General features: G+C 50.6%; 3 protein-coding genes and 1 pseudogene across 3 annotated transcripts; 2 read left to right on the top strand and 2 right to left on the bottom strand.

Moving 5' to 3' along the window:
• The first annotated feature begins 44 nt into the window (after positions 1-44).
• VTN (vitronectin) lies at positions 45-2,982 on the top strand. Its single transcript, XM_055322473.1, has 8 exons — positions 45-210; positions 304-423; positions 500-823; positions 904-1,043; positions 1,302-1,458; positions 1,640-1,792; positions 2,208-2,549; positions 2,786-2,982. Exons 1-8 carry the CDS (start codon positions 147-149, stop codon positions 2,896-2,898), a joined length of 1,413 nt encoding a protein of 470 aa, XP_055178448.1. The 5' UTR covers positions 45-146; the 3' UTR covers positions 2,899-2,982.
• Positions 2,983-4,425: 1,443 nt separating this feature from the next.
• On the top strand, positions 4,426-5,918 carry SEBOX (SEBOX homeobox). Its single transcript, XM_055322503.1, has 2 exons — positions 4,426-4,650; positions 4,784-5,918. Exons 1-2 carry the CDS (start codon positions 4,438-4,440, stop codon positions 5,162-5,164), a joined length of 594 nt encoding a protein of 197 aa, XP_055178478.1. The 5' UTR covers positions 4,426-4,437; the 3' UTR covers positions 5,165-5,918.
• A 1,339-nt stretch (positions 5,919-7,257) lies between these two features.
• Positions 7,258-12,977, bottom strand: TMEM199 (transmembrane protein 199). The gene is made up of 6 exons (XM_055300032.1): positions 12,741-12,977; positions 11,235-11,308; positions 10,819-10,908; positions 10,264-10,306; positions 9,940-10,052; positions 7,258-9,634 (listed from the first exon to the last, which is right to left on the bottom strand). Exons 1-6 carry the CDS (start codon positions 12,949-12,951, stop codon positions 9,539-9,541), a joined length of 627 nt encoding a protein of 208 aa, XP_055156007.1. The 5' UTR covers positions 12,952-12,977; the 3' UTR covers positions 7,258-9,538.
• Positions 8,349-8,490, bottom strand: LOC129518524 (U2 spliceosomal RNA; annotated as a pseudogene).
• Positions 12,978-13,049: the final 72 nt, after the last annotated feature.

Genomic DNA, 13,049 nt, shown 5'->3' with positions numbered 1-13,049 from the left:
AGATTGAGCAAACAGAGCAGCAGACAAGGCAGCTCCTCTTCTCTGGCTCCCTCCCTCCCTGTCCCCACCTCTTCCCTCCCTTCCTCAGGCATCACAGTGGAGACTGCATAGAGCCCAGTTCAGGGCTAGAAGCTAGCAGCCCTACCATGGCATTCCCCAGGCCCCTGCTGGTGCTAGCCCTGCTGGCATGGGTTGTTCTGGCTGACCAAGGTACAAGAGGGCGCTGGTGACTATTTGGGCCAGTGAAGGGTGGGCAATGGTGGTCTGGGCTTGGCCATGCCAACTGACACCTCCTCCCCACAGAATCATGCAAGGGCCGCTGCACAGAGGGCTTCAATGCTGACAGGAAGTGTCAGTGCGACGAGCTCTGCTCTTACTACCAGAGCTGCTGCGAGGACTACGTGGTCGAGTGCAAACCCCAAGGTGCGTCCAGAAGGGTTGGGTGGGCCTGGGGTCCCCTCTGCAGCTGGAGACTCACCACCACCCACTCTGCCTGCAGTGACTCGCGGGGATGTATTCGCTCTGCCAGAAGATGAGTATGGGGTCGTTGACTATCATGAGGGGACCAGAGAACAGAGCGTCCTCACACAGCTGGAGAGTACCACCCTGAGCCCTGGCCTGCAGGCCCACTCTGAAAAGCGTCCTGCCCAGGTACCTATTCCGATCCCTGAGGAAGAGGCTCCAGGACCCGGGCAGGGGACCTTAGTGTTTGAGGCCCCTGATCAAGACATCTCTGAGTCCGCAGCAGAGGAGGAGCTATGTAGTGGGAAACCCTTTGACGCCTTCACTGACCTCAAGAATGGCTCCCTCTTCGCCTTCCGAGGTGATTCCAGGGGCAAGTCTTGGTGGGTCAGGGTCTGCCCCCGGAACATCCCCTCCCTCACACAGCCTCCTGCACTCTAGGGCAGTACTGTTATGAGCTGGATGAAAAGGCAGTGAGACCTGGGTACCCCAAGCTTATCCGAGATGTCTGGGGCATTGAGGGCCCCATTGATGCAGCCTTCACCCGCATCAACTGTCAGGGGAAGACCTATCTCTTCAAGGTACCAGGGCCAGGGGATGTGGGTCAGGGTCAGGGGTATCTAGGCAGGGTTTGAGGGCTGCTGTGCCCAGGACTAGGGTGGGCAAGAAGGCTGGATCCTGGCCTGTGGGCCCTGGCTGGGCCTCTTGAGGATGGGGAAGCCCGAGGCTCCGGGTCCCCAGGTGACAAGCCTAGAATTGGGACTGCTGCCTTGGGTGGGGCACTCTGCCTGTGCCCAGCCAGCCACCTCCGTACTCCCTCCTCCTTCCCTGCCCCTTAGGGTAGTCAGTACTGGCGCTTCGAGGATGGTGTTCTGGACCCAGATTACCCCCACAACATCTCTGAAGGCTTCAAGGGCATTCCGGACAACGTGGACGCAGCCTTTGCTCTCCCTGCTCGCAGCTACAGTGGCCGGGAGCGGGTCTACTTCTTCAAGGGTATGAAGGGAGTGGGTGAGAGAAAGGCAGGCAGTGGGGCCGTCTAGGTTTGCCTGCACACTTCTGGAGGGGCAGAGTGGAATTGTGCTCACCCCCTGCCAGGAAGTCCTATCTTCAGCAGGTTGGGGCTGCCTTTCCAGCCTTGCTCACATGCCTTCCCTCATCCCACTTCCCCGCTCAGGGAGACAATACTGGGAGTATGAGTTCCAGCAGCAGCCCAGTCAGGAGGAGTGTGAAGGCAGCTCCCTGTCCACCGTGTTTGAACACTTTGCCCTGCTGCAGAGGGACAGCTGGGAGACCTTCTTTGAGCTTCTCTTCTGGAACAGACCCTCTGGTATGGAAGGAGGGCAAATCTCACTTTCTCCCACTGGGATCCCCCAGGTAGGGGCAGGGCACAGCTGGCCAGAGGGGGCTGTGATTGTGGAGCTACAGATCAAAAGCTGTTTGCTCAGGCCAGACTTTGTTTCTGTTGACTTTTGGGGGGAGGTCCATCCAATCCCAGACCTCGGACTTTGCCTAGCACAGCCAAGGGCACAGCTAGCAGGAGGAGGGGCTGTGGCTGAGGCAAGTGGGGAGGGATGAGGTGAAGGAGGGCCAGGAGAAAGAGCACCAAAGAGGGAGTCAGAGGGCCTGGGCACTGTGCTCTGCCATGAGCTTGCTGTGTCCTTCGGCAAGGCACAGCCCATCACTGGGCACCAGATGAACTCTACATGTTCCCAAGACTCTCATTAACCCATTCCCTGCCACAGGTGGTGCTGGAGAGCCTGGGTTCATCAGCCAGGACTGGCCTGGTTTGCCTAGGCAGGTGGACGCGGCCATGGCTGGCCGCATCTACATCTCAGGGTCGGCACCCCGATCCTGGGTCAAGAAGCTGAATCCTAAGCGGCGCAACCGTAAACGCTACCGTTCACGCCGTAACCGTGGTCGAGGCCGTAGCCGGACCTCCCAGCGGCAATCCCGCTCAGCCTGGCTGTCCTGGTTCTCCAGTGAGGAGAGTGGCCTAGGCACCTACAACTATGATGACTACGACATGGACTGGCTTGTGCCGGCCACCTGTGAGCCCATCCAAAGTGTTTACTTCTTCTCAGAAGGTGGGAGCCTCTGCCATCCCCTGTAGCTGGTTTAGCTGGTCTTCCCTCCTGTCCCTGGTCCTCATGGGCTGAACATGGCCCTTGGGTGGTGACTCCAGAAAGCCAGGATGTGAGCCCTTAGCTGCATTTTGGATGTTCACCTACCCTTCCAGGAGAGACCTGGGTCTTCTTTCTTAGGGCAGGAATGGGCAGGGCCAGGCTGGCCCTCACACACCCTCTCCTGACCTCTCTTCCAGACAAGTACTACCGAGTCAACCTTCGCACACGGCAAGTGGACGCTGTGAGCCCTCCTTACCCACGCTCCATCGCCCAGTACTGGCTAGGCTGCTCAGCCCCCAGCCACCAGTAGGAATCTGAGCCTACACAGCTGATCCCTCCACTGCTTCCTCCTCAACCTCTCTCTCCCAGCCCAATAAAGATCCTATGCCCCTGAGTTTAAGACTACTGTCCTGACTGGGATGGACAGGCAGGAGACAGGGATCTGCTTGGGAAAAGGAGGGGAGGCTGAGCTGTCATGATGTCTTGGGGAGGAGAGCATCCTTGTGTCCAGTCCATGTTGGGCTCAGGCCATCTCTGTGAATCCGAAAAGCTTTGGGCTGGGGAGGGCCTCATGAGTACTAGCCTGCCTCTTGAGCTAAGCAGCCCCTACCAACCTACCAACATTAACAGGAGCTTGAACCCCACTAATGATGACAGGAGCTGCTACCAAGTGCCCCTCCCTGCCCTGGGCTTGTTTCGCCTCTTGGACTTGACTAAGGTCTTGGAGGAGAGAGAAGGGGCAGAGGGGGTGGGGTTTTAGTTCAGCTTTTCTGCCCATCCTGAGCCTGCAGTGTGGTTAGCCTAGGGAATTGGTGTGCTCCCCAAAACCTACCCCGAGGATGAGCCTTTCTTTGAGGCCTCCATCTTGGGTCTGGGGTGTGGAGCACTGAGGTTATGAGAAGGAAGGACAAGAACTCAAAGGAAATTCATATGTACCCATTTCTTAGAAAAGTGACTCAGAAGACTTACAGGATGACTATTCGGTACAAACATCTAATCTTAGAACACCTCAATTGTACCTGTGGAACCTCTTCTGGTTCTAGGATCGTGGACTCTAAGGAGCCCATATGGGCTTTCAAGGGGCCATGGAGGAAGGGTAAGATGCAGACAGATCTCTAAAGCCGACCTGGGGCCAAGCTGGTGGTAATGTCTGCTCCCCAGCCCTGCTGAGGGCAAGGTGGTTGCAGTTCACCTGCCATTCCCTTGTCACCATCCTTATCCTGCCCAGCTTCACCAGCCTGCCCTTCAGCTGTGGCACAGGACTCCGCCTGTTCTCCCCTGCAGGTAGCCAGCACTAGGGCACTAAGGGCTCCAGAAGGCGCAGGTAAAGCACGAGAGCATTCGAGAGAGGAATTGTTTTGGCTTCCTGGAACAAGTCCGGGGAAGATCTTCACAAAATACAGGATTTCAGACACAGGCTGCCAGTTTGCAGTGTAAGGAGTGGGGACTCAGGCCAGCTTCTTTTATGAAGCTCTGGAGGGGCAGGGGCCATGGAAGTTTTGCCCCATTTATACCACCCAAGCCCCAAGATTGCCCCAGGTCTCCCCTTTCCTCTGGGATGGCTCTGCTCCCCTCCAGCTGGACCTGAAACGTCTCTCCTCCTGGAGGCGGGGCCAGCCCTCTGAGCAGGATAAAACCCATGAGGAGGGGTGTGGTGTGGGCACAGCCTTGGCATGGCCTTCTGGCTCCTCATTCTCTGCCAGCTTCATGGCCAGCCCTGTGGATGCACCCTCAACAGGTGATCTGGTGGGGACAGGGGGAGAACATGGGGAAGGTGTGATGGGGGGAGGCTGAAGTGGGGGAAGCGGAGTAGGGGCTTCAGGGCCTGCTGGGGGGTTTTGAGTCTGGGATGGAGGCTCTCACAGGGAGTCCTGGCTTGACCCCCCTACTCTGGCCTACAGGCCATGCCAGTGGGCTGGGTTCCCACCGGAGAAAGCGGACCACCTTCAGCAGAGGGCAGCTGCTGGAGCTGGAACGGGTGTTTGCAGCATGGCCCTACCCTGACATTGGCACCCGTGAGCACCTGGCTCGGGTCACCTGCCTTCCTGAGGACAAGATACAGGTGAGCTTCCCTCAGGGTGGCGGTACTCTCGCTCAGCCCCCTTTCTCTGAGTATCCTGCTTCCAGGTTTTGCTTTCCTGGTAGCCGGGGGAGGGTAAGCTGGAGGCCAAAGAGATTCCTTTTTCCCTTATCAGGTGTGGTTCCAGAACCGCCGGGCCAAGAGAATCAAGAATAGGAAGGCAGGAGACCTAAGCCCCAGGCCTGAACACACCCAGAGAGCCCATTCTCTTCCAGATACCCTCCAGCAGTCCCGGGAGCCCCCAACACTAGGCCAGCATCCGCCCTCCAACAACACGCCTCAGTGTGCCTCAATGTGTCGACAAGCTTCCTGCCCAGCTCCTGGCTTGGGTCCAGGGCAAGGCTGGGCAGGGGCTAAAGCTGTAGCCCCATGGGGACCAGCTGGAGCATCAGGGGTCCACCTTTCTTCAGAGCGAGCCACTACCCAGACCTCACTGGGCAGCTTATCGGACCTCATCTATGCCTCGGCCATTGTCACCAACCTGGACCACTCCTAATCTAAGTCTAGAACTTGTGAGACCACTCCTCTGGCTCTGCAGCCCACCCTGCCCCTTAGGACTGAACATATCAGAGATAGATCCCCTGCCCCTCCTTTTACACAAGGAAGTTCTCTTATCGGAAGGAAGGTTAGCTCAGGGATCCCTCCCGTCTTCCAGGCCAGCCCAGAGTCACCAGGGCTGGGCTTTAGCACCCAGTGCCCTGCCCGTTGCTGTGGCAAAAGGTACCTTCAGAGAAATGAGGTAAGGGCCCTGTTTTCAATCTCTCAGGCCAGGCTTGGCCACCAGTTCTTCTTACCCCAGCTGACAATACCTCCTTCCTCTAAAGAATAGGCAGCCCCTCCTCACTTTCAGGCCATTGGCTAACTAACTGCTGAGCTAGGTGAGGAGAGCACTGAAACTCATTCCAGACTGTTAGGAACCAGCCCCCCTCTTCTGAACTATTCCCACCTGGACAAATTAATCGAGGAAGTCCTATCAAAGGAATAAAGTAGAAAGAGGAGCCCGGGGCTTATGTTCATTTAATTTTCACAAAGATCATATTGGTTGCCCTCTGACCTGAGGCTGTGGAGACAACCTGACAGATTTAGCAGGGGGTGGGGGTATGCACTCTGGCAACATTGGGTTTTTGTATCACCATCATCTGTATTACCAACTAATCTCCAAATAAAACCCAAACTCTATACCTTAATCTGGATTGTTGTGTGCTGCAAACGAATAAGGACAAGCCGCCGTTTGCTTTTGAAATGTATCTCCATCACCTAATCCCTAAATAGGGCCAGGTTCCACACAGATCCTGGGTGGGAGGCATTACCCAGGATTCTACTGGGATTAGTTAGAAGGATGGTTAATTGAAGGGCTTAGGGCTTTGGCTGACGGGCCCTAGAGAGATGGGAGGCTCTGCTGGCACCTTCTGCTCTTTCTTCCCACTGGTTCCAGGACGCTCCAGCTGCCTCCACTTCTGGAGTTGCTCTGCTCCAAAAAGCATGTAGTTTGCAACCAGTCTAGGGTATTCGGATCCTAGCTTTGCTACGTAACCTTGCAACTCTCTGAAAGCATATGAGCCTGCAAAAAGGGGGTGATAATACTTGTCTTCTTTCCATTATGGGAATAAGAAGCAGTATTAAATGAAAGGCTTCATGTGCTGTGACATATTATAAAAGCTCTCAATTCACCTGAGTTGCCTTTCATCTCCATACAATAGGCTAGGAGACTGGGAAGGCCCCAAACTTCTTGTTCCTTTGGCCTCCTGCCAAGCATCCCCCTTTTGCCCTGGGAAGCCCCAGGCCCAGACTGCGCTGGAAAAAAATATGGAGCATTGAGAGATAGAGGAAGTGGCTGGGAGCAGAGTTCTCTGCGACACGAACCGGAGAACAGAAAGCCTGATTGCTATCTCCAACTTAGCCCCTGCACATGGAAAACACTTTGCACAGGAAAGATTTCCTTGGCAGGAACTAGGTCTTCTACCTCTTGATCTCCAGAAGCTGGCACAGTACTCGGCTCATAAAGGAGCTCTCAATAAGTGTTCAATGCCACAGAAGCCCATTGGCTTGTGAGTAGAGGCTTGGGATCAGGTAAGGACCCCATTCTAGGGTCAGGCGAGAGGATGCCCCGGGTCAGAAGCTGTTGGAGAGGCCTGCTCTTTATCTAACATTTACAAGTCTTCCAACCTTCTAATCCAGTTATCTGGGGGTGTGTGAAAGCTTAAGGCTATAGGAGCAAGTAGTATAGCCATGAATCTCCACAAAAATTCAGTGTGGCTTTTAAACTCGGTCTTAAATGGTCTGGGTTGCTACAGACATTATAAAATGCCACCTGCACTTTTTCTTACAGTTGACATTTCTTTCAACCAACAATAGAAATTCTAAGATTTCTCAACAAAGTGATCTATGGTGGAACAGAAGGAATGAAAGCTTTCCTCTCTCTCATGTGCTGTCTAGAGAAGTTCAGGCTGGTTATGTATCAAGCAGAAACTGACAAACACTAGAACAAATGTCTACTGAACCAACAAGCATGTAATTTCTTTTTCTTTTTAAAAAGATTTATTTGTTTTAAATATATATTTTTTAAATTTTTATTTATTTATGACAGGCACACAGTGAGAGAGAGAGAGGCAGAGACACAGGCAGAGGGAGAAGCAGGCTCCATGCACCGGGAGCCCGACGTGGGACTCGATCCCGGGTCTCCAGGATCGCGCCCTGGGCCAAAGGCAGGCGCCAAACCACTGCGCCACCCAGGGATCCCCCGATTTATTTGTTTTAGAGAGAGACAGAAAGTGAGCAGGGCCAGGGCAGAGGGAGAGGGAGGGAGAGACTCAAGTAGACTCCCTGCTGAATGTGGCGCCTGATTTGGGGCTCAGTTTCACAACCCATGAGATCATGACCTGAACTGAAATCATGATTCAGATGCTTAACTAACTGAGCTACCCAGGTGTCCCATGAGTATGTAATTTCTAAAAACAGAAGAGTATCCTGGGGGTGAGGGGGTGGGGGTGGGGGTGGGGGAGGAAGACCAAAGACCACAGGATTTCATAGTGTGAACAAATGGAAAGGAGTATACCATTACAAACAGACACTGAGGGATGCCTGGGTGGCTCAGTTCAGGGCATGATCCTGGGGTCCTGGGATCAAGTCCCACGTGGGGCTCCCTGCATGGAGCCTGATTCTCCCTCTGCCTATGTCTCTGCCTCTCTCTTTGTGTCCCTCAAGGATAAATAAAATCTTAAAAAAAACAAAAACAATGAACAATTATCAGAACTTAGGAATCTTGGGACGCCTGGGTGGCTCAACAGTTGAGTGTCTGCCTTTGGCTCAGGGCATGATCCTGGGGTCCTGGGACTGAGTCCCACATCGGGCTCCCTGAATGGAGTCTGCTTCTCCCTCTGCCTCAATATCTCTCTCTCTCTCTCTCTCTCTCTTTCTCTCTCTCGGTGTGTCTCTCATGAATAAATAAATTAAATCTTAAAAAAAAAAAACAAAAAAACAAAAAAAGAACTGAGGAATCTTTGGGCTTCTGTGTTGTCACAAGATTTGAAATAAGAATACAGGGGATACAGTAAATATTTATTGGATAAATAACTATTGCTGATAGTTTTTAAGTACCTTTACACAGATTCTATCAGTATGCCTACTAATTGAAGTTCTTAGAAGTTTAACATTACACAGAATTTCAGACTTCAGAACAGAGAAGGAAAGATCATCTGATCTCTCTCAGCCTCAGTTTTGTCTTTGGGAAAAGGGGCCTAAAGCCATTTCCTTTTCCAACCTCCAGGATTGTTACAAAGACCAAAAGTACACTTGATCTTAGCCAAAAGGCCGAGAAGCGATACAAAGACCAAAAGTAATCACATAAAGCAATTACTCAGCTGTGCACACTTAACAAACTATTTTTCGCACTCCCCTAAACTCAGACATTTTAATAACCTACATAAAACCTCCCCATCAGGCTAACGGATAATACGTACACATATTTATAATGTTACATATACATATTCATGTGTATGCTTATTCATATTCACATATACAGTTAAATCTGGAAACAGTCCATATCTACAAAGAACATCTCCCTTTATCAGCTGAGATAATCCACAGTAGGGATACTCTTCCCACCAACATATACAAGCACAAGAGATTTTCAATTAAAAGCAGACCATACTGTTTTGCCATCTGAATTGTTTTCATTTTTGGAGGCAGAGCAAAGGGTGATGGAAAGGTGAGAAGTTTGAGGAGGGTTGGTGAGTGGAAGAGACAGGTAAAAGCATATAGAAAATCTGAAAAAGGCCAGGAGAGGATGAAGACCGAAACTAAGATTCTGGAAATGTGGCAGCTTAGTTCCCAATTTCACCATCCTTGTACCAACTTGTCCTCCTCTTATTTAATGACCTGTGATCAGTTCCTCTTCCCAAACAAAGTAGAGAAAAGGAATCCTTTCTGCTTTTTTGGAGGTTACTGATCTAAATTACAGGTCTGTGTGAAGCATCTTTGGAGCAAGGATGACCATTGATTTGTGTACCTGGGGAGGTTCAAGACAGTATGGTCTACTTTGGGAAGACCTGGATTCCATTTACTCCCGATAGAAAAAAACAAAAACAAAAACCCAGCTTTGGCAGTGCCGAGATGGACTAGAGAAGGCAGATGGGCACTGGGTTCAGGAGAAGGAACTGAAAGAGCAGTTCTTTTCATTTGTTGTCTGAGTCTCTTTTCCTGCCCCTCTGGAAACTGACAGAGGACAGAGCTCCGGCAGGAACAGCCTTGGTACAGCTCTCTGACTAACCGGAGTTATGGACAAAGAGCCTGATAGGTTGACTCTGAGTCAGGCAGCTGGGAGCCTGAAGTCCCCCAAAACCTGCTCCAGACTTTGACAATGAACCACGAGTTAAAGCTCTCCCAACTCGCCTTCCATCGCCCGCACCATGACATACAGCTCGGCCAGGCCCACCACGGAGGCCACGATCAATGCAGCTAGTACTCGCTGGGGAGAGAGAGAGAGAACCAGGCTTAGGGGATGCAGGCCAGCATCCAGCTCTGCAGCCTCCAGTACTTCTAGAAAGGATGGGGAAGGGAAGAAAACCCAGCCCGTAAGTTGGGAGGAAGAGAAGAAAAGAGGATCTGGATTCTCTTTTGAGGTACCCACGACTGCTGGGCAGCTCAAATGTTCCTCTTGTTCGCTGCATAAATATTTAACATCTAACTTGTTCAAGGCACTTTCACATATGTCCTCCCTCTCCCACCAACACTCCCACCCGGGGCACCTTGCCCTGCCCAGTGCCTACTTACTGAGGCCATTTCTGTGAAGATATATTGACTTCCAAGGTAAGTGCAGACGAAGGCAGCTGCCACCGTGACAATAAAGTTGAAGATGGTGATGACCAGCGCTTTCACTGACCTCACTTCAGGGAAGAAGCCGAGGAAGAAACCTTTAGGTCAGCATCCTCCACAAGGCCCTCTTATATCAGGGCTACCTCCCCTATCAATTGGGTTTCCCTCATATGTCAAGCCTGAATAGCTCAGGTTTAAACCCAGGGCACTGGGGTGGGAAGAAGGGCTGTGACCAACCCCTCCCAGGGGAGAGGCTTACAGGGTGATTTCCCAGTACTTCACCTTGCTTTCCCAGGTCACTAAGAGTCCCACCATGCCTTGAATCCTGGGGAAAAGATAACACAAATGATTCCAAATGGAAGCAGCTCAGAGGCAGCCCAGAGTATTCATTTGTCAATCCGGGCTCTGCTCTCTTTATTTCCCAAAACATTAACTCTGCCTTCTCCATGGATTCTGTTGTCTGGGACCAGCTGGATTTTTTTTGCGGATCACAGATCAAACATTTCGGAGAAAGGACATAGGTTCCCAGTACCCACCTATTCCTCTTCTGCTCTAGGGCAGGAACATGCCACAGAATGACAGGGAGCCCTGTCAGAAGAAAGGCTCTAAGGCTTATCTCTAGCTCTACAACTTTTAAGAATCAGTCACCACCTGAGCCCTGAGTCTCAGTAAATGAGGTGGGAATATTAGGTTTGTATGCAGCACAGAACTTCTATGGTCCCTGATGGGTATAAAAACCAAGCTTCTATGATATTTTTTTCCCTCTGTACCTCTTCCCAGTGCAGGGCTCTGCTTGTAGGGGCTACTTAGTCCTTGTATTGAAGAACAGGCCCTTACCTGACAGGTGACATTGTATGTGATCCGCTTATATTCCTCATTGGCCAGCTGTATCTTAATCTTCTCCAAACGGGCAACTAGTTCTGGGTTCTGAGGCAGAAAAATCAAAGGAGAAGAATATTCCCAGCTTGCTAGAAAACCAATGCCACAATCGTTGGTTTTAGGGGGCAAAGCACTGCTAAGGGTGCCAAGAGACCCATGTACTAGTTCTGCCTCCCCTGCTTTGGAACCTGGTTTTTTTTGATCTACTTTCCAAGCTGTCAAGCCGGAAGGATGATATCCAGTTTCCCCACCCCAGCCCTCAAGGATTTAAAAGACTAACTTTTGAGCCCAAAGGCTGTTTCATAAATCTGAATGTACTGTGAATAAGTCTAATTTAGTCAACACCCCTTCTCACAGATATATCTTTTACATACCCGAGGAGGCTTCACAACCTCTGGGAGATAGATTTCACTGCCTTCTAGGAGCTCATGAAGGTATAGTGTGGAACCTAGGAAGAAAAGATTTCCACAAACATAATGACCCATAGAATTGAGCTTGAAGGATTAAGATCAGAAAAGGGCCTGGCCCTTCTGCTTTTTCCTATCAAAATAAAACATGGCTATTCCTATTTTAATTCATTTTGAAGCTCATTTTCAACTGAGAAGAATCAAGAACAATTCCACATAAATATCTCTTAGTGCACATAGCTGACTTTAAGTGTTAGCTCTCAATTATCTTGCTCACGTCACAGCTAACACGTAAGCCACTTAAGTTTACCTTTAGATTAAGTCATGCTGTGGCCACAATAGAACTGCCCTAAATAGATTTAAGTCACAGTGATGGTAAATGCTCAGAGAACAGTGTACTAGATGATCATTATGTTTTAGTTTTTTTTTTTTTCAAATATACATGTAACATTTATTCTAATTGACCGTATGCTGGGTTGTAAAACAAGTCTCAACAGATTTCAATGAATTGAAATCATCACAGAGTATGGTCTCTGTTCATAATGCAATTGAATCTGAAATCAATAACAGGCATAATGATAAATTTTCCATATGTTTAAACATTTATAAATACATTTTAAAATAGTCCATGGGTCAAATATGAAGTCACAAAGGACTTTAGGAATGTCTTTGAACTGAATGATATAAAATATCAAAGTTTTTGTGTGTAGGTAAGTAAAGAAGGAAAGCATCTTTAGACTGTCATAGTATAAAGTAATGAATTAAGTATCTTTGTCAACATGTATGTTTTAGTTCTAATAGTTGAGTGGTCTACCCTTTGTACCTCTGGATAGGCTATGTTAACTCTGGCAAAAGACCTTACAAACTAGTTTGTCCTATTCCCTTCCTTTACAGTTAAGGGAACTGAGACCCAAGGAAAAGAAATGAATTCTCCAAGAGGACTTTGTGGCAGAGCTAGGACTAGCACTCAGATGCGACTCCCAGGTCAGGTCTTTCAATACGGCTTTCCATCATCCTACGTGGAAGAAAAAAAAAAAAAAAGAAAAAGAAAAAGAGAAAAATAAAAAACCCTATCAGATTTGGCTTGCTTTTGAGATGGAAAGAAATCCAGATTTCCAAACAGGACAAGCTCACTATCCTACGTCATTTTCTAATGTGGCTTTTAAGAAATTGAACTTGTGCGGCGGTACTGGTTTAAAACTAGACCTCCTCAAAGGTCAGGCGGCCCGGAGTCGGCTGCGTAGTGAAGGGGAGACTCTCAAGAGAGCAGAAACGGCACAAGAAGCCCCATCCACGGAAGCTGTTAAGGGAGTGTATTGCCCTACGGTTTATGAGGTGACTCTTGGGTTGGTTAGATGACCATTCCGCGGGGGACGGAGGCTGATGGCATTTTTCCCCCCTCGTAACGATGCCAGAGGTGGGAGAAGACTCTGGAAAAAGGGAGGTGAGTCCGGGCTGGAGACTGGGGCTCACCCGTCTCTCTCAGGTACTGATGCAGATCTCGGATCAGGCGGAAGGGAACCAGGCGCGAGGGGCCACTGGGAAAATCACCGTCCTTGTGCTTCTCCCCCAGCACGGCTTCCAGTTCTGCACGCAGCTTCCGGGGCAGCTGCTCTGGCTCCAGCTCCCCACCGGGAGCCAAAGCGCGCACCAGCCGATCACCCGCAAGCAGGCAAGACGCCATGTCTACCGGACTTAGGGTCAGGTGACGCGGGGCCGGGACTTCCGCCCACCGCGCGCCGGAAGGAGCCTGCCGCTCGCGGGGCGGGCTGAGCCCGGCGG

The sequence above is a fragment of the Nyctereutes procyonoides genome, unplaced genomic scaffold (genome assembly GCF_905146905.1).
Source record: "Nyctereutes procyonoides isolate TBG_1078 unplaced genomic scaffold, NYPRO_anot_genome, whole genome shotgun sequence".
Taxonomy (NCBI): domain Eukaryota; kingdom Metazoa; phylum Chordata; class Mammalia; order Carnivora; family Canidae; genus Nyctereutes; species Nyctereutes procyonoides.
The sequence above is the reverse complement of the archived record's forward strand: the minus strand, read 5'-3'. Positions and strand labels throughout refer to the sequence as shown.